Here is a 20,738-nt window from a genome sequence, read left to right as displayed (position 1 = left end):
TAGGCTTTTGGTCCTATTTGTCATAATATGATGAATTCAAGGGAAGAAAATGCATTTTTAAGTGATTCTTCTGCATTCTTCCTGCTGTTACCAACAGGCCAGATCCTGAAACCCTGACTGGGGACCCATTTACGCTGCGTTTGCTGAAGCAGAGAGAAGTGACTAAGCCAAAGCAATGAAACGGAGCAGGACTTGGCCACGAGCTGTCTGCGGGAGAAGAAGAGACCTTCCCCTTCTCCCATCGCTGGAAGCTGCGACGGCTGACACAGGCTGCAGGTCTGGGGAGGGACCCCGGGCAGGTCATCCCCAACCCCCCCGCCATCAATTAATCTGGGCAAAAGAAGGAAAAACCACCTTCCTAGGAGGGAAAACTCCTCTGAGCATGGTGCATGGGCAGGCATAGGAGCCCTGGCCGATGTCCCCAAAGGAGATGTCCCCAAAGGAGATGTCCCCAAGGTCCTGGCTCCGGCCTGCCTGTGGACCTACCCTGCTTCTTCCTCCTGGCGTTGGTGGAGCACATCGCCAGGCTCCTCCTGATCATCTCCAACTACTTTCACAGGCTTTTTTCACCCCAGCGAGGACAGCCAGCACTGCAGTGACAGCTGGCACCGGCACAGCGCTCTCTGAGCACCTTTCCTACCCACCCTTGCCCACCCAGGTGGCATCAAATGTACCCACAGCTTGTCCCCGTGCTCCCCCAGTGCCAACACCAACTGTTCAACAGCGAGAGCAGGGTCTCGGGGAGTGCAGGCAGAGCTGCCTGCTGGCACGGGGAGTGACAGACAGGGGCAGGGACTTACTCTGCCGACTTCCAGAAGTGCCCGGGGTGGGAAAGGCGACGGTTGCGCTTTGGCAGTTTCTCCAGCATGTCCATGAGCTTGGTAAAGGTGGGTCTCTCCTCTTGCTCGTAGGCCCAGCAGAAGAGGAGAATGTCCTGTAGCCACACAGGGCGAGCGCGTGAGCAAACAGAGCCAGCCCCTCTCCCACCACAACCCCCACGCCCAACATCCACCCTGCGAGGACCCAGTCTCCATCACTGCATCCTTGAGAAGGGCTGGGGTGGAGAGGATGCGTCCATCCCACGAGGACCCCGTCTCCCTCACCACATCCTTGCGAAGGGCTGGGGCGGAGGGGACATGCAAGCTGAGCTGATACTTGTGCCACAGCAGCAGGACCGAGCCTCGCTGGCTGGGGAGGAAGGGACCCCTTGCTTTTTCGCTGGCAGATCCTGGGCAGCGCAGAGCGTTTCTCAAAGGGACCCTCCACCCAGGGCGTGCGCCAGTGGGGCACGTTCCCCCTCCACGCACACACACACACACACGGGGCTCCAGCGCCTGCCCCATACCACCTACCGAGATCTCCTTGCCCATCCCGATCTGGCTGAGGTTGGGCTTCATCCCTCTTCCCACCTGCCAGATTATTGCCTCCGCTGGCTGCGTTTTGAAGGGCCATTCCCGCGCGTGCAGCTCGTACCAGATCGTGCTGTTGGGAGACAGCGGGGGTTAGAGATGGGAGGAGCTGGGAGGCATCCCGGGGGTGCACGTCTGGCCATTGCACCCACATCCACCATCTCTCCCTGCTCCAAAATCACCGAAATCCAGGAGATGCTTCATCCCAGATACAACGCCAGAGGTGCTCGGTGCTCAGCGCTCGTTACAGAGATATCATTGCTCCCATTTTCCAGATGGGGAAACTGAGGCTGTCGATTTGACCAAGAGCAAGCCACCAGCCTGCTGCAGCCCCCAGTTTACACCAGGGAGGAACTTGGCCCGTGGGCAGAAGGATGGAGGTTGTTGGGAAGCATGGGCAGAGGCACGGGCAGAGGCACGGGCAGAGGCACGGGCAGAGCCACCAGCCAGCCTGTTACATCAAGTGGGAATCTCCTGCCGGGCTGCAATAGCGCTTCACCCCGCTGCCTGCGGAGCAGCTTAATAGATGATGCAGGGGGTAAATACGTGGTCCAGCTGCCGGGCTGGCGTTTCTAACCCTGCCGTCTGCTCCAGCTGCGCGGGGCAGCAAGCACTGGGGAAGGTCGAGTCCGAGCGTTTGCTTTCAGTCCGAATTTTTCCTTTTTCCTCTGCAAAAAGCGCTCCAAGCCACAAAAAGCCATCCAAGCCACGGTGTGAACCATCCCCGGTGCCCTCATCGGGTGATGGCACATGTGAACCCCCGGCCATCTGCCACTGCACTGCTCTTATTGCTAAGCCAAGCCCTCCTTTCCGTGAGGACCCCCAAATCCAAGGGAATATCCCAAAACAAGGGCATCTCCGGCTGAGCTGGCGGCCGCCCCCGTGCTCCTCCACCCCCGCTACCGCCTGGGAGTTTTGCATCCTTGTTTTCTGGCACCCGGAGGCTGGATGAGCCCCGACTCCCGCAGTGCTGGCCCGGATTTCCAAGGCAAATTCCCTGGACCGGCTTTTCCCTTCAAGGGATGCCATCACAGCCAGTTAAAGCAGCAAGAAATGGGGTTAAAATGGCATCAGAGTAGAAAAATCTGGTGGAGGGGGTCTGATAAATGAAAGATCACTCTCAGATAGGGGGGCTCCCTGATTTTGGAAATCAGCTCTCCTGATTTTGGAAAAATATGCACAGTTTGGCTGTAAATCTCCAAAAATTTGAATAATGTTGAGATGCCCGTTGGTGCTGTGGGCACGGAGGAACTGGAGGGCTGGAGAGGGGCAGGTCCCAGGGGCACAGGACGAGATGCTCAGGCAGGAGCGGGGATTTTGAAGGTGCCTGAATGCATCCAATGCAGTTAAATTCAAGTTTCTAGTTGGGAGTTTGGGGCTGCTTTTTTCACCTTCCTGCTTTCAGATGCATCCAATATATTTGGGCTGCGTTTCCCAGGGTATGGATGGTGCTACGGAGAGCGGTCTGCTGCTCCATCTCCCTTTGCACGAGAAGACCACACATCTCATATTAGTTATTGCCACGATCTCTCAGGCTTCGGCGTGCACACGCCGCCAGCCTCAGCCCCCCGCTCCGCACCACCCTCACGCACACTTTAATTTAATATTTCTGTCTTCTTTAAAAGATCTTTTCCTCTTGCTGTCGCTGATCCCCAAATCCCTAGAGGGAAGCGGCGATGGCAATAACCCTCCGGATCATCCGTGAGCCTCCTGGGCTCAGCGGAGGGCAGCAGAAACAAGAAAGAGGAAAAATGTGGGAAAAATCTTTTAATCTTTTAAGGAAACTCATGCTTTACATAAGGGCAGAGCTCACACTCAAAAAAAAGAGGAAAAACTAAGTCTAAGTAACAGACTCTCACTTAGTTCAATACAATCCCTTAATTACTTCTTGATTTTTGTGCTAAAGTTATATCTCAGGGAGGGGACAAAAAAAGCCAGACCCTTTCAGCTGTAATTACTGCGGTTTTGATGGAAATATTGCCTCTGATAACAGCCCCACGCGCGCTAATCCCTGCAGCCTTTAAGGTAGCCACGAGAAAATTAATCCGCTGGGTAAAACCCCCAGCCCTACGTCCACCTCGAGAAAGGTTTTATCGGGGCGTGATTGGGCTCCTGCCGTAAGGGAGGCTTGCTTTCAGATAAACGGCAGGAGCGATGAGCCGGTTCGCTGAAGGAGACTCAGCAATTCTCCTCTTCTTGGCCTTTTGGCATCTTCTCCCCCCGGCAGCCCCGGCTCGCAGTGGCAGCCACCGCTGCCAGCCCATCTGCAGCCGGCTGGTGGGGAGAATCGGGGTGTCTGGGGGCTCCCAGACCTGTGCCCCCAACCCTCTGCATCCCCAGCCAATATCCAGAGCGCCTTCGCGTCGGTACCCGCCCCAGGAGGATGCAGGGGAGAGATTACGCCAGGCTGGCATCCCCAGGATGCTCTGGATCCCGTTGCCCGGAGCCACCCTGGTCCGTAGCCAAAACAGGAGGATTTGGTGATTTAGAGGGGGGTTTAACTCAAAACTTCTCGAAGCCGGAAGGTGCTCCGAGCCCAGCGATGCGGATTCCCGCAGGCAGCATCCTCTCGGCGTTGCGGCAAGCAAACAGTGTCCCCGTCCCCTCCCGGCTGCTCAGAGCAGCTCACACCTGACACAACCATGCCGGTTCTCTGCGGCCTACCTGCCCACCCTGCCGCAGGGACTCACCCCAGTGCAAAGACATCCGAGTGCTTGGAGAAGGGCAGCTTGTCCTCCTCGGTGTCCGGCGAGAGCTGGCGGATGATCTCGGGGGCGAGGTGGCACAACCAGCCGTTCTGGATCCGCAGCTTGTTCTCCCGCCTGCCGAAACACGGAGCCGAAGCCGTGGGTACCGCAGCAGGGGGGGGAACATCACGACCATGCCACCGGTGAGCAGCCCCAAAGCCCTCCCACCCTCTCCCCAGGGCATTTAAGCCTGGTTTTCCCTACGACATCCTTGCAAAGGCAGGTTTTAACCTTGCTCGGAGAAATGCCGGCACGGTGGCTTCGCGCCTGTCCTTGCCAGGCGGCAGGGCACAATTTGGACACAGGATGGTGGGGAGGGGGAGCTTCGGCTCTGCCGGGCTGGTGATGGGGATGCAGGGTCTGCCGGGGCCCTCGCTGTGACCATTGCACTGAAACACCTTAAAACAGCAGGGACAAAGTGTTACCTGGGGTAAATCCCACCAGCGCTGACACCTGAGCTGGCCCCGCTGTGGTTTGAGCAGGAGGTTGGACTGGGGACCTCTAAAGGACTCTTCCGAGCAAACCCATCCTATAATAATGGCCTGGAAATCAGCTTTTTCAGGTGTTTGGCCCCCAAACAGCCCTTCCAGCCCACCTTCGTGTCCAAGCCTCTGATGCTATCACCCGTGGGAGCCGCCTGGCTTCGTTACAATCACCAGCCCCTCAGCTAACCTCAGCCGTCTTTTCCTCTATCTCCTCAAGGTCCCCCTGCTCGGTACAAATACATTAGGCTCCTTTGGCCAACAGCTGAGGATGACATTGGTCGCTTCTTCATCCTTTATATCCTCCAGCAGGCATCTAGGCTGCCCCGCTGGCTTAAAAAGGGTCCCCAGGCAGCGAAATGGGCAGGGACCACCAGCGGTGGTAACACATTAACCAGTCTGATCGTGTGTCCGAGCCCAAATTCAGCAGTATAATTTTGCAGAAGGTAAGAAAAGCTGTCCCATGTCACGTCGGGCTAGAGAAGGAAGAGCCCGCTGACTTGTGTCAAGGAATTTCTCCCGGTTTGTGCTTTGATGCCCTCCCAAAGATGCTGACGCGCAGGGGTAAGGGGTGGCTGTGGGGTCATCTGTCCTCCTGAACTTCAGCCTGGGGCCAAAATCCCAGAGCCCAGGTCGCAGGGGACACCATCCAGGCACGGGCATCTCCATCCACCCCCGAGGCAGGATGACAAGCTCCCATCTCAACCGCTGACTCCTTGGCTGGCTTTTCCCCCCGTGGCTGCGTGCACACAATGCGCACGATCCCAAGATGACGCAAGTCCGGATCCTCCTGGCTGCAAAGCCGTCCCCGTCCCCCGGCATCACCCCCGGGTTCGGAGGAGGAACCCCCTCTCTAGGGAAGGATGCTACTGGTCCAGGGAATTGCTGATTAAGCCTCCATGCCCCCTCCGGGGACTCGATGGCTCCTCTTCACCCTGCTGTGTCGGAGCCACGGCTGCAATCAGCGGCTCCGGCAAGGCATGGACCCTCCGGCCCCGGGAGCCACTAGGCAAGAGCACTCTGGTGCAGCGGGGAGGCTTTCAGCTCCCCAGCCGGCTCCCGCCACCATCCTCCAGCCCTGCGCAGCTCTTAATTACAAGCCAGCGTTAAGCAGCGGGGCAATTAGAAAAGAAGTGGAGGAGCTCGCTCGTCCTTCCCTGTGTCTACGGTCTCCATCTCTGGGCAGGCAGCAGGGAGCAGGACGCAGCGGGCAGCACTCAGATCTGCTCCACCGCCCTCAGCAAAACCAGGATTGCACCTGGGGCTTTTATTTTTGCTCACTCAAGTCGCCCAGTGCTGTGATATCCCAGGAGCGGCGTTCAGGCTCGCCTCGGGATGCTCCGGGGACCGGATTTAGTTCCGCTGCTCCAGCGCAAGCCCAGCCTCGTCCCTCTGGAAAGCTCACGTATGCCTGAGCACGCAGCTATGGGTTTACGAGCTTCCAGCAACGAGGGCTGAGCTTTACTGCAATCCCAAACATGGGTCAATCACAGCAATTTGAGGTTTCATGACAAAAGTTTGCCTGACTTCGTAACCGACCTGGCCACTTCCACTAGCAGAAAGCAGCACAACCAGCCGAGCATCTTCTAAACCCACTGAAGGACAAGCCAGCCCCCAGGCAAAGCAAGAGCAGAAGTGCTCTTCAGACTACTCAAGACCCACCTCGCACTCCTCCTAATTACAGAGCAGTCCTACCAAGCCCGACAATGTTTAAATAAAGGAGAAAGAAATCTGATTTCACCAGGATAAGACACTGGATTACGAAGTCTCTGCAGAAAGTATTTTAGTTGTGGTAGCCATCTCGTTTTTCAGCAGCGCGAGCGTGTCACGGCACGGATGGACGCTGCAAACTCCTTGTGCTGGATGCTTTCATGAACTGAAGGTAAGCCTGCTCTAGGAGGACGAGGAGGATTTTTAAATCACATCATTTTTTAACCCTAGTGAAAACAGGCTAGTTTGTAGTTCTCATTCACATCTGAAGCAACATCACCGTCCTTGACCTGCAAAAATTTGCTCCCTTTTCCATACGTGCTTGTCCTGTGGCCACGCAAGCCTCCAAGGACCCGAAACTGGGCTTTATCATTCTTCTTCATCTGAGAGAAACCATAACCAGCAAAAAAAAAACCACCTTGAGAAGGGAAATTAGGCCTGCAGACACTTGCTGCTTCAAAATTCATGGTGACTGATGAATGCAGATCCCCAAAGCCATCTCTCAGCTCTCCACCAGCAGAAGACGCATGTGCCACCAGCAGTCCAGGGCAGCCACACTGAAATCTCCTTGGGGCAAAAATTTCCCCATCTTCTCCATTTTTCTAGCAAAATGCTGCTCATTTCTGTCCAGCCTTGCATTTCTGCCCACCCCCATGTTGCCATCCTTCCTCTCCTGAGCAATCTCCTGGACTTTACCCCCCAGATGACACTCCAATCTTGAGCAGAGATGGCCACACATTGGTCCGCCCCATCGGATACCCCATTTCCCCAGCGTCTCATCTCTCATTTTATCTCCAGAGCATCTCTGACCTTCACAGCAAAGGTCCCTGGCAAAATCTGGCCATTTTTGCCCAAATCCTTTTACCACGGCTGGAATGAGCTGCAACCTCACCTGGGCAGGACCTAAGTCCCAAACCCCCTGCCCAGCTGCTAAACCAGAGCCGAAATCCACTTCTCCGCTACAGGGAGAGCAGCAGCACTGCTGGATTTCTCAGGCTTCCTAAGCTTTTGGCTAAGTTTGTGCTAAAACCAGATGATATTTATACAAGCGGAATGGAAAGGCTGGCTGCCTGGCTTGCCGTGAGAGGTGTGGGATGGAGAGAGGCGGTTGCGCCTTTTCCTCTAATCCTTCGACCTCGTCACACAGGAATTAGAAAAAAATATATCGTTTCCAAGGTGCATTTTATCTCCCGAGCATCTTCACCATAAAGGGATGATCGGCCATGACAACCTCTCCCATGACAAACCCCATCCCATGGGGTGATGGAGACCAAAAGGACCAGAAGGCGGGTACTGTGCTGCCGGAGGAAACCGGCCCGAGCTGCCGGCGCCGATAACGCTGTGCTTGGCCTGTGCTGCTTCTAACACAAAGGGTTTCGTGAAAAAGCGCTCTCCCACTGGGAAAGGTCAGCAATGCTCTTTTTTTCAGTTTTAACAAAAAAGGAAAATATAATCTTTGTTCTTTTTTCCCCTCTTCTGTTTCCTTTTCCCCCCAGCTTTGCTTTTCTTCCTTTCCACGGCTGCGGAAACTCTTTGAACTGCCATGCCTACAGCTGGAAAACCTCCCAAAGCGCTGGGAAAAAAACCATTTAATAAAGAACATTTACCAAATGGGCTTGATTCCAAACCCAAAGAGACAAAAAAAATGTCACAATGCTGTAAATGTCCCAAGCTTGGCTCTCATTTTCTCTGTGTCTTTCTCCATGCCCTGGCTCGGTGCAGACACCATGGCCAGATGTCTGCAGCGCCCAAAAGGTCACCGGAGTGGCCACAGGGACGGCACCGCTCGACCCAGGCTGCCGCTCTGGCTGCACCGCTCATCAGCCCAGAGGCAGGAGATGAAGCAGATGCTGGGGGATTATAACGACGGTGATGGGGAAAGGCCAAGGAACGAACCAGCTTTGCCAGCCCTGGTGAAATGGAGCCCGAGGAGCATCTCCCGGATGGTCGCAGGGTGGTTTGGCCATGGAAACGATGCATCCCGTGGAAAGAGGTTGTGTCCAAGAGACCCTGCCCGGGGCCAGGTCCTGCCTCTCTGAACCAAACTGCCAGAGACTCGCACGCAGCATCATGCTCCTTCCTACCAATCAAGAGCAACTCTCCCTCCCTGACGCTAGGTTTAAAAAATAAATGAAACTGAACCGAATCAAAACAAGCCGCAACTTCTGCACCCAGTTTGTTTTCACCGCTCGGCGCTGAGCCCAGACCCACCTCGCTGCGGAAACCCCAGCCCTGCTCTCGCCATCCCTCTGGGGTTTTGCACTGCAGACTCAACGCCGGCATTGAGCACGGAGCTGCGTTTCGAGGGAGCACCGCTGGTGGGGCAGAGGGGTTTCTGCAGGAGCTACACATCTTGCTCTTTTCCGAAAGCAAGCCTCCTCAAAAGCAAAATCCCGGGAGGTGAGATGGTGAAATCCCCGGGGCAGCCCCAGGACACTCAAAGGCACCTTGTCCTCGTGTCTACCGAGGCTGCAGACCCAGAAAGGCACTTGCAGAGGAGGGGTTTTGGGCTCCCTCGCCGTGTTCCCAGCTCAAAGGGGAGCTCTAGGGCATGGGGAGGAATGCCGGTGTGGCCAGCATGCCATGTCCTACCTGCCCGCTTGGAGAACTCCCGAGATGCTGAAGAGGCCGAAATCCGTGATCACCACCTTCCCGTTGTCGTAGAAAACGTTTTTTGACTTGAGGTCCTTGTGAAGGATCCCCTTGGCATGCAGGTAGCCCATTCCCTGGGATGGAAGAGAAAGAAAAATACCCCAAAATTGAAAAAGCAGCACAGACAGACAGGAAAATGCCAGAGCGGGGGCAGCCCCACGATTGCCAAGACGGGGAGAGCCCGACCGCAAGCATCCCAGTGCTGCGGCGGCACATCCACGCTACCGAGCTATGGCTGGGCCACAGCCAAAGGCTGCACGTCCCCAAACGTCCCTGCAGAAAGGGCAGGTGTCCGGGGGGTCCCCGGCTTGGGACGGGCATCGGGTGGTGCTCACGGAGGGTGATGGGATCGTGGTGCGGGCCTCTCGGCTGCGACGGCGCCCACTCATCTTCCTGATTAATTGGTTATGCAAGAAAAATTAGCGGCAAACCAAACTGGCAGTCACTTTCCTGAAATCCTCTGCTGAGAAATTGATGATGATGATGATGTTTTCGCCTTCGTTCTCTTTTGGGGCTGGGAGCAGAAGGGTAATAAGTCAAAGCTCTCCATCACTGCTATTGCCTACCCTGGCTGAGCCATTAGCGCTTCCTATGTGCACACCGACACCATTAGCCTGGAAACAAGCGCCGCGCGGGAGTCCTGCCTTAATTCTTTTCCCCTAGGAAAAGCTACTTGGTGGTTAATTAAAATTATTGCTAATGATGCAAAAAAAGGCCATGGGTGGGAAATCCAAACTCCTCTGCACCGGGCTTGTTTAGCATCGGCAAATCAAGCAGACTGCCGACAGCTCTATGTGGCGGATGTTCAGCTCAACGGGATAACCAGCTCTGGGAACGGGGAGGGCGATAAAAGCCATTTATCCTGACTTCAGCAGGGCTTTCGATGCTGTCTCACTTTTCATTCTCATAAGCAGACTAGGGGAAACTTGGTCTAGAAGAAGCTACTGAAGGATAAATGCCAAATGAGCAGCGAACTTTTGCTTAAGAGTGAATATCGGTTGTCTGTCACTGACACGGGGCGATTTATTAACTGGATTTCCACAAGGGTCCATCCTAGGTCTGATCTTTTCACGTATCGTCATTAACCACACAGGCAGTGGAACAAGAATATATTTTTAAGTTTGCAGCTGATGTGGAGCTGGGAGGCACAATCGAAATTCAGAAACGCTCTGGAAAAATTGAGAAAGCAAGCTGAAAAACCCACAAATCCTCAAATGCAAATACCCCAGGATGTGGGAAAAAAAATCCTGAAGGTACCAAGGACTTGCCAGCAGCACAGACCCACAGGGCTCTGCTCCAGCAGCAGGAAAGGCTGGGGGCAGCCGGGGACAACGTGCTGCTGGGGACAGCAAACACCCCAACCCAGCGGGTCATGGGGGTTTAACTGCACCCCTCGGCGGTCAAATCCTGACGAGCCTCTGCTAAGGGATGCCGGAGGAAGGAAAAGATTCAGGGCTGTGGCTGGCCCCGAGATGCCACTGCTGCAGCTGGATGCCGGGACCATTCCAGGCACTGGGATTAATTAGGGGTCTCTGGGTCCCAGCATATGAAATAATGATGACGTTTAAAAATCTGCTTTAAAATGTCACTGTCACCTTCACAAAGTGCCAGGGTTGTGCAAGGAACAGCATTTCAGTGCCGTGAGCCTGTTCCTCCTGCAAGGAGCAGTGCAGGGCCCCGAGCATCCATGGCACAGGATGAGACCCAGCGCCACGGGGATGCTCTGCAGCCCCCTCCCATCGGGCAGGGTTGACGGGAGCTCAGAGCAGGCAGCAGGGACTTTGCACCCATGCTCACACAGCATAGATGGGAAAGCATCTCCCAGGCAATCATCAAACGCAGCCAAGCCTTTGCTGAAGGTATTTCTCGAGGAGCTCTCGGCAAACCCAAATCCCTCGCCTCGCTCCGCAGGGGATCGCACAGATCCCACTGCAAATTCCAGCCCCGCCACCTTCGCCCCCGGGATGATCTGTGAGAAAACACTCTCGGCCCAGTAATGCCTTAATTTGCTCGGCTGCCCGGCGTGCGTGAAAAGCCAGCTCCCTCTGCCGGCTTCACTTCTTAAATAAATTAATTTTTGCCTCCAGAGGATCACGGCATAACGAGAGCCCTTGCACCCGCTAATCCAATAAGCTTAGCGGCTCTTCTATCGCATACGGGGACTCAAAGGATAAAGTCAAACAACTCTTGTGACTGGGTAGCAGAGCCACGATCCTGCCTCCAGCTCCTCCGGGCGATGCCACCCCAAGCCCAACCAAACCAAGATGTTGGGGTTTTCCTTCGCTTCTCCACACCAGCCACCTCCAAGTCCACCAAAACATCCTTAACATCTGCTGATGGTTGACATGGAGAGGTGGGAAGGCAGAGAAACTGCTCCTCCTGGTGCATACCAGCAACGGGCCATGTGTCCAGGGCACAGCACCGGGGCGGCTGCGACAGGGGTGTGATGGACCTCTCCCGCGAGCAGGAGCCGCTGTCTTAAAATCCCTCCTGTGCAAAGGGAGAGCCTGGGCTCAGCACCCATGCCACACAGCTTTGCCTTTGGACCTCTGCTAATTCCTAGCGGGACCTGGGTCAGACCCAAAGCCCCTCTGCCCTGCAGTGGGTTGCAGCAGGAGCACCCAACCCCGTACTCCCAAGGCGGAGAGGGGATGCAGGGAAGCTGGCTCGCTGCTGGGGCTACAACCAGGTCTACGTGCAGTTGTGCTGATTTTCTTCAGCAGATGTCATGGGTGACGTTCTTCATGGTGATGTTTTCATCTCACAGATCCAGTGATGCTTCCCCAGTGCTGGCGATGCCTCGCAACACCACAGAGAGTTTGAGGTTTCCAACCCGTTCCTAATGCACATGCAGCTGCAGAAGACAGCGGTCCCTTAGCCTAGTCCTCAAAACCCCAACCCACACGAAGCAATGCAACCCACACAGAGAAAGGGGCTGAACCAAGCCGTTACCTCCCGCTGTGAACATCTGGGAGGCGAGAACCCTGAGCACAAGCGCAGCGGTAATCAGGGGAAAAAAATATGAGGCAAACCTATGTGATGCCTCAGACGTTCGCTCAGTGGGAAAAATCTATCTTTAAAAAGTGGAAAATACGGATCAAAAATAGAAATGAAGCAGAGAGGCCCTTGGCTGTCTCAGACACCCCAACTCGCAAGCCAGAGCTTGCAAGAAGGTGCCACCACCCAACTTGGGGCACACTACAGCCCTGCATGGGGCTGACAGCATCACCCAGTGGGCCCAGGAGCACCCTTGGAGCGGGCAGACCCGCTCAATGCCTCAGGACAGTACACTGAAGATGTGAAGTTCATCACTTCTGGCTTCCCTCCATCACCCCAACGTGGGGCTCAGCCACATCACAGCTCCAAGACACCCCTTGCAATGCCCGTGCAGATGCGGGCGGCTCAGCAAAGCGGTTAAGTCTATGCTCAACTGTCAGCTCCTGCCCGGAGCCCACAGACTTTGGGGGAATTTAAGGAATTTACTTTAAAAACAGCATGCACTTTGCTAAATCTGGGGGTAAATAAACACAAAATAGGCAATCTAATAAGAGACAGCATAAGCACAGGCAGGGGAACAGCACCATTCAGGATATATTGCAGAACATATTCTGTTTTATAACATGGATTTGAATATTTAAGGAGGTTTAAGGTCTGCCAGAAAAGCTTCTTTTTTTTTTTTTTCCATAGAAATATGTTAAACAGGAGCTCAGCCCCAGATGATTTTGGTCTTGCTGTGGGCTGGAGGTGCTGGCTGACCTTGAGCGGGACACAGGGTCAGTGTCACGGCTCCTATGGTAGGACACGTGACAAATACTTTTGGTATCGTTTGGTGTTAAACACATTTGGAATCACAGTACAACCCTACTCTGGCAGACGGCTCAACACCTCTTGGGAAAACGAGCCGTTGCAGACGCTTGATGGGAAGCTTTGATAGCTCAGGACCCAACTTCCCAGCCACTTGACCCTGCCACGTGAGGATCCTCCCCAGCATCTATTTATATGGTCACGTCTGAAGTGTCAAAGATGCACTGTGAGTCATCTCTGTGAAAGGAAAAGGTTTTTTAGCTCTGAAAAATGTATGTGTGCTCTGCCTCGTGGCACGCACAGCCTCCTGCCATGAGCACCACGGCACTGACTCCTCCGGGCGCCTTGGCTGTGGGGATGCTTTCACTACAGAGACGTGGAAACCTCAAATCAACAGCAGATTATTATTTTTTTTTCCAAGAGGAGAGGAATATCCAACCAGCAACTCGCTCACAGCAGCGAAGCTGAACTTAAACACCTGCACTTCCAAGGGGGAAGAGGAGCTGGGGCCAGGATGAGCCCCAAGCTCACCGCTGCATGGGCAGCCCATGGGAAGCCTTGGTGCCACCCCAGTTCAGCTCAACGTGGGTGAGGGAGGTCTAAGAGACCTGGATTTTAAAGCCAAGAGGTGCTATCCTGCCCAGCCTCCTTGGCTTCTTCACTCCCGCTCCCCGGAGCAGCTCGGCCGGGCTCTCGGCTGGATCCGGACCCGCATCGATGCCGAGCTGCCCCCGCACCATACCATACCTTCACAATTTCTTGTGCTATCTGCCTTGTCTTGTTGACATCCAGGACGATTTTGGCATCTCTCACCACTGAGTAGAGAGTCCGTCCTTTACACAGGCTGAAAGAACAGGAAAAGGGAGAAGATAAAAACACGGTTTATAAACCCCCGCCGAGAAACATCCCCAAATTACAAAGGCAGCGGCTGTGGCAGGGAACTATAAATAACCGCAAGAGCTTTGGCTACATCTCAAGGCAGATTGGAGATTCAACAAGGAAACTGGGGGCTCTCCCCAGTTTGGCACTGGGAGGGAACTCGCGCAGCTCCCCGGTGTGTGCTGGTACCATCACTGTGGTGCCGAGCCCTGTAAGGGGTAACCTGGGCCGGTTCCCGGCTCTTCCCAGCATCCCAGCCACGAGCAAACCACCTGGTCCTCTTGCTTCAGACTTTTTGTGCAAAACTGGCCGCGGTTCCCCGCCTCTTCCCTCGGAGGATACAATACTCACAGATGTAATATGAGTCAAAAGAGGAAAGACAGGGAGGGAAAAAAAACCAACCCCAATGCACTGTACAATGTCCTCCAATTTTCCTTCTCGTACCAATTACAGTAAAATCTATTTACAGAGCCTTAATTACCAAAGGCAGCTGGAGGGGGAGGGAGGGGGGATATAAACCAATTAAAAATATATTGACATTTGAATATCATAATGGAGTACGTGGGTGGATGCTGCCTCGACTCCCGCCCACAAAAAAGGGCTTTTTTGCTTTTCTATATCCACCCACGCTCATTACAGGCAACTTCAGAAAGATGAGACTGGATACCTGTGCCCGGAAAATAAAGCACCCGACGCATATCTCGTTAAAGAGGCTTCGGTGACCGCAGACGTTAATTTGATCCTGTTCTAGTTAACAAATAAAAAGTTACAGGTTTTAATTCCTCTGCTCTCCCCCAGCTGCGTCCTCGCTCGGCTCTGCCGCTTTCCCCCTTGCCCGTCTCCTCCAGCCCTGGGGATGCCAGCACGGACAGGTCTGGATTTGTCCCCCGGGAGATAATGGGGTTTGCCCTTTTTGGATGGAAATAACCAGCCCGAGCTGTGCCTCGTCACAAGGGCTGAGGAGGATCACACCGAGCCGCCCTGGGTTTGCCTGGGTACCATGTTGCTGAGACGGAGAGAGGGGACGGTTTGGACCCCAAGCTTGCCTGAGGAAGAAGAGACACGCCGAGGGCAGCGATGCTCAGCACAGCCCTGTGGAGGGGCGAACAGCCCAGCCCCACAGCGACTTCCCCCGGGTTGCAAATCCGGAGAAATCGGCAATACAACATCAGAATAAAGCCCTGCTTTTATTTTTTACCCCGAGGCTCGCTCAGAGCAGTACGATGAGGCAAAACCCCCGGGAGGCTGCGCCGCGTTTGCCCTGGGGACATTGAAAATGGCAACAGCAATCCCCCCCAACCCACAGCGCGGTTGCCGTTCCCCCATCATTTCCGCACGGCCAAGGCCATCACCTGGATGCAAATAAGGTCCCTGCGAGCAATTAGCCCCCAAGAGCAGGGATGTTAGAAGCTCACCTCCGGAAAGCTGAGCTCTCCACAGCTCTTTGGGGGATCAAACTGATTGGGATTGGGATAGCACTTATTGGGAATAAACCTTGCTTGCTTCTTCAGAAGCTCACGGATACAAAGGACCCTCCTGCTCCTAAGCCAAAAGCTCTGTCTCCCTCCACGGGCAGGGAGCACAATTTTCAGGTCAAACAGCGAAGAAGGAACGGAACCGGTCCCATATCTCACGGGTTCTGGAAAGACACCAGCATCCTTCAAAGTACTTTGCCATGGGTTGTGTTGGAAATAGCCTTGCCAGACGCAAGCGAGCTGCGGTGGGGATTTTAGGGCATCTTCACGCAGCCGTGCAACTGCCGCCTCGGTAATGGTTTTCCTTGCTCAAGTGTCTCAGCACGTCCCTGAGCACAGCAGCTGGACTGCAAACCCGAGGCACCCGCAATTACAAACGCGATCTTCCTCTAACTAAACCAGCCGCTTCCTATCTTCTGCGATAGTTTGGCTGCAGTCAAATATGAATTTGTCTGAAGATTAGGATCCAAGCACTTGAACGCCTACTTGGAAATAAGCGATAAAGAAAATCCTTGGCTTTCTGCAACCGGAATTAAAGGTGCAAAGTAATGACAGACATGAATTCTCTTTCCACCGCCTTTACAATATGAAGGGGTTTTGCACTAATTTGCTAAATAAACCTGTAAGGCTTTAAGCTCTGCGACGCAACAGGCTTTCTGCCGCCTCCCATGACCTGCCTGTGCACAAAGGAGTTCCCCCAGCCCTCCCTGCTCCCCAGCAAACGCTTGTTTTCCCCCAGAGAAAACCATTACAGAAAGTTGCTTGTGGTCTGCATTAGTCATGAATCGACACTGCAAACGCAATGAATAGATTAGCGCCGGAACGGGGTTCGATTTCAGCCCTAAAGTGAGTTAAGATCAGCTGTTTTCCTGGAAAAGGGTTGTTTAGAGAAAAAAATCCTCAAATTTCTGCCTATCTGAACTGCTGAGATAACGCCGGGAGCGGAGCCTGCAGCCCTTTTCTGATGAGATCCCCATCTCTCCATGTCATTTACAGAGGGACCGCACTAAAGGAGGCAGCGGAAGCACCCGGCGCAAGCCCCGGCACAAGGAGAGCAGCCGCCGCTCAGACCCGGGGTGGCGGCACCAGCACGTGGCAAAGCACCGCGGACATGGGACGTGCCACCACCGCTCCTCAGACCTTGGTAGAGCCATCGAGGCAGCCCAGGTGCCTCTCTCCTCCCCTCGATGAATAACTCCTCCGAATGAATTCAACTAGCGACCGCCACACCGGTATTTGTTAGAGTTTTCTTGCTGGATAAGGAGCTGCCAATGCAGAGATAAAGCCCGGTTGATACCTATTATGCAGCACCTGAGCCCATTCAGCCACCACCTGCAGAACCTTTTCATGGCAGAGCTCAACAATTTCGCTTCTTCTCGTTCCTCATCTGCCGTCAATCGTTCCCCATTCGGGCAGGAGCGGCAGGCACAAAAAGCGCGGCTCCCAGGGCACGCACATCATCTTCTGCCTTTCTCCTTCAAGAGGTCTACGCTGAACCACGGCATTGAGGTACCCAGCTGGCTGCGAGTGAGCGATGCTGCGGATCACAAGGCCAGAGACCGCCTACGCTTGACACCAGAAACAAAGGCAGACGATTTGCGTCTTCAGACGGATCCCGGCTTATTCACTGCTGAAGTACGTATTCGTAAACAAATACTTGTCTTCTCCTCAACCTCTCCATCCCACCCCTCGGCAGAGCAGGGAGGTTGTCGACATGTCCCCCGGCATCTCGCCAAACCCCAGCCAGAGCTGAGAGGCAGCAGGGACAGCCCGGCCGGGCGGCTCGGGGAGATGCAAAGGTCCTTCCAGGGGTCCCAAGCATCCAGGAGTGCACCTCAACCCATGGCCCAACAAGCCATGGGAAGGCTCGCAGCCTTCCCCGGCACTAGGACAGTCCCAGCCCCATCCCGCTGCAGATGCAACTCTTTATTCAAAATGAGTTTTTGAAGTGTTCAGCCAAGCAAGCCAAATCCCAAATTGCTTTATAAACACTCTGCATTTCACCAGCGTGGGCTGAAGACATCAGCAAAGGGAGCAAAGCCAAAGCGACTTGCAGAGGAACAATTTGGGAGGGATGAGTGAGGAAGAGCTGGAGCACTGCCTCTTGATATTTTTGCCATTCGATGTGAAAACAACCTCATCCATTCCCCCCCCCCATTGTTTTTTTTTTTCCCCTCCCTTGCAATATTGATGGCCATCACCTCTACATTGATGGCTGTCACCTCTATAGGGTTGAAGACCTCAGCCTGGCTCCTGCTCAGGAGCAGGAATAAATTCAGAGCTGATGGCACGGCGGTTGCGCACAGGGCGCGATGCTGTTACTTACCGGTGTTTTGTGCTTTTCTTCCCTCTGCCCAACCATCCACATAAATGCCCATTAAATTAAATAGGATCATTTGAACACCCCAAAGTGATAAATGCCAGACCCCAGGAAGCTCATTACTTGCTAGTATATTGATTTATGGGGAACCAGCTCAGATACCATGGTGATAGCCAGCACTATACACCCAGGGGAGACACAGAAGGAGAGAGAGTGGGAATTAATAATAAGTACTTTAATATAAAAATACCTCTGCTAGCAGGTTACATCTGTGCTTGAGGAAAGACAGCGAAGGAAAGGCTGCTCGGATGCTTCCACATTCCCCATCGGTTTACTGATTTTTAGTATTTCACGGAAAAGAAGAAATCTTTGGGGAATATTAAGAAAGATTTGGCCACAGCAACCAGAGCCGGTGAGCTGGGACTTATTTGATTTCATCTGAGCAGGACTAGCCGCGGCAGAGAGGGGAGGAACGAGTACTGCACACGCCTGCACGTGCCTGAGTTATTCGGGAAGTTTTCAAGCTGTTTCCATATATTGGCTTGTTTTTCTCTTTTACCAACGTCTGGCAATTGTGCTTTTGAAACTAGGCAGCCACAAATGTGTTTCACAAAACGGAAAATTAAACAAAGCTGGAAGAGCAGCAAAGGGAGAGGTTTGGGTTAATTTTTATCCCTAGGCTTTGTTTTCCTCAAAATCAATAAGAAATATCGCTCCCTTGACACACGCTCTCCCTGCTACGCCAGCGTGAGTGAAGCAAGAGCAGCGGCATCATCCAGCCCGAGCTCCCCAAGCCCTCTGCATCTGAACATCACCCCAAGGACAGTGGGGACAGCCGGTCGGGACAACCGGGGTCACACTCACAGGAGCTGCAATGAGTTTGTTAGGTCTCAGTCTAAGGAGAAAGCTGGCATGTGTCGAACCCCACACCTATATATATTTTTTTTCCCCCTAATGAAAAGCTTGGGCGGGAGGGATAAAAAAGCTTGGCTGGTTCACGGGCCAGCTATCCCCGCTGGGATGCCAGCAGCACCCAGTGCTATTGGGGCCCCAGGTCCCCCCAGCCCCGCCGAGGGATGCTCAGGACCGGTTTCACTGGGATTCACCACCACCAAAACCTCCCGGTGAAGCGAAGCAGCTTTTCTCTGAGCCGCACATACCCAGCACCCTGAGATTTGGCACGGAAACGTTTCAGCCCCAGGACTACAACTTTTATTTCATTTCCCTCCTCGCTGCCAAGCAGGGAGCTGCCTTCCCCTCCACTCCCATCGCTTTCAACAAAAGCAACACGTGGTTTCCTTCCTCTCTGGGCCCCGAGAAACACCATCCATCCTCGCCGGACCACAACCAGGGAGGAAAGCAGCAGCCGAAAACTTCGCGGCAGCGCAGTGCCATGAAATGCTGGACCGGGAGCCTGCAGACCTGATGCCGAGCATCAGCATCCATCAGAGCCCGGCCCCTCCGGGCGCATCGCTTGGGGGTGAAAATACTTTTCCCATCAAACTCCACCTCCGAATGGAACCCTTACACAAGTCTCCCAAAGCAACCCCAAACAGGGAGGCAGGGAATTCGTTACCTGCCATGAGCAACATTTTTGGCCACAGCAAAGGCCGGAGCTTGCAACGACCCGGCTCCCGCTTTGCACGGAGGAGCCTCCGCAGAGCAAAATTAGTGTGGGGAAATAGAAAAGCCCTGAAGAGACGATGCTCCCCTCGTCCCGTGCTCGCTATCTCTGCCCGATGGAAGCGCCGTCCTTTGCTGGATATTACTTAGGCAGCAAAATTTTCCTCCCAGCAGCTGGCACGCAAGATAACTACAGTCAGAGCAGCCAAACCGCAAGGGCTGGAGGAGGAGGAGGAGGAGGAGGGGGATCAGCCTCCCCGAAAAGTAGCTCCAACTCCATCGTCGCTTCGGAAAAAAACAAGTTATTTAGAAAAAGCAAACTCCATGCATTTTTATTCGAAGGAGATAGTGTCAGAGGAGACGAGCTATTCTACAGCTGCAGGGAAAAGAGCTAAGAGACAGGTGAATGCAAAGCAGCCACGGGCCTCAGCGGCTTATCTAAAGCCCTGGTTGCAAACAAGTCATCCGAAAATACTTGATGCTTCGGGTGGCACTTGCTGCCTTTTGAAAGAGTGCGCTCGTAATCGGCTCCACGAGGGCTGGCTGGGCGCACGGGGATGTGTGAAGGCGCTTTGACCTCTCCTTGCCTTTGAAGGAGCCTAATATATTCTCTGCGCCGCAATCCTCCTGCTATTTTGAACTTCAGGAAGGAAAAGAAATTTTAAAAAAACACCCTTCTTTTGAAGGGAGGGAAGAAGTAAGTCTTTTGATCAAGACGGCTGCTTCACTAGAACCCAACTCCACTTTGGAATAGTGATAATAATTATTGTTAATAAAAAAAATTAATAATGCTGTCACAGGAGGGATCTATTTCCCTGGGCAGCCTCCTCTTCGGCTAGGCAGGAGGACGCCAGCACATGGGTCCCCCACGACCTGCCCCAGCAAACAGCCCTGCCCGGCCCCAAAGAGGATCCCCGGCATTGAGGCTGCTCAAAAAAAAATAAGGAATCGTGCCGAGATGGCACTCAATAGCGAAGGGAAGAGCTGGCACGAGCAGAAAGACTTGGTGGGACCATCTCTCAGCAGGGCACTTAATCACAGGCTTTCCCTTAAACACCCGCTTAAATCCCTTCCTCTCTAGTAAAGTGCCTCAGCGCCGAGTCCCGCTGCGTTAAGTACTTTCCCCAAGAAGTCACGGCCAAAATAGAAATATTTCCATAGCATTTTGAAACACTTTTAAAATACAAAAGGAGAACTTTCCCCTCCAGCGTCCCCCGCCAGAGGAGCACGTTAAGGTGGTGCTAACGAACAGCCGCCGGCGGGGATTTGATGCTACAACGGGTAGGAAAAGCTCAGCCAGCACCGAAGCAGCCAGCTCTTATTCCGACATCAAACACCCTCGCAGAGGATCAAGCCACTGCCTTTCCCCATCTCCGCCATCCTCTTTGCTCAGGATATTTCGGTCTCCTCCCCAACCCATCCCGCTCTGCAAGCTGCCAAAAGCAACGCTGTCTCCAAGCGGAAGATATACGCTCGCTTAATGTATATATTAATACACATATCGACTTGCCTGTTGTCAGTCGTTATCAAGATTTATCCAGCCTGATGGCCTCTTATTGATTGCGAAGGAGTGTATTCCCACAGGTCAATCAATTCTGATCCAGCCTGTGGCATGAAGTCAATACCTATTTATTATA

The 20,738-nt window shown here is 53.8% G+C and overlaps 1 protein-coding gene across 1 annotated transcript in view; it reads right to left on the bottom strand.

The window, feature by feature from the left end:
- Positions 1-796: 796 nt before the first annotated feature.
- KSR2 (kinase suppressor of ras 2) overlaps positions 797-20,738 on the bottom strand; it is a 76,361-nt gene continuing 56,419 nt past the window's right edge. Inside the window, exons 16-20 of the mRNA XM_050906875.1 lie at positions 13,552-13,648; positions 8,941-9,074; positions 4,100-4,231; positions 1,353-1,482; positions 797-934 (exon numbers count right to left, since the gene is read on the bottom strand). Of these exons, the coding sequence (XP_050762832.1) occupies positions 797-934; positions 1,353-1,482; positions 4,100-4,231; positions 8,941-9,074; positions 13,552-13,648 (631 nt within the window). The remainder of the gene's footprint in view (positions 935-1,352; positions 1,483-4,099; positions 4,232-8,940; positions 9,075-13,551; positions 13,649-20,738) is intronic.

This window comes from Gymnogyps californianus, chromosome 16, assembly GCF_018139145.2.
Source record: "Gymnogyps californianus isolate 813 chromosome 16, ASM1813914v2, whole genome shotgun sequence".
NCBI classification, from domain to species: Eukaryota; Metazoa; Chordata; class Aves; order Accipitriformes; family Cathartidae; genus Gymnogyps; species Gymnogyps californianus.
This window is presented reverse-complemented; position numbering and strand designations above follow the sequence as displayed.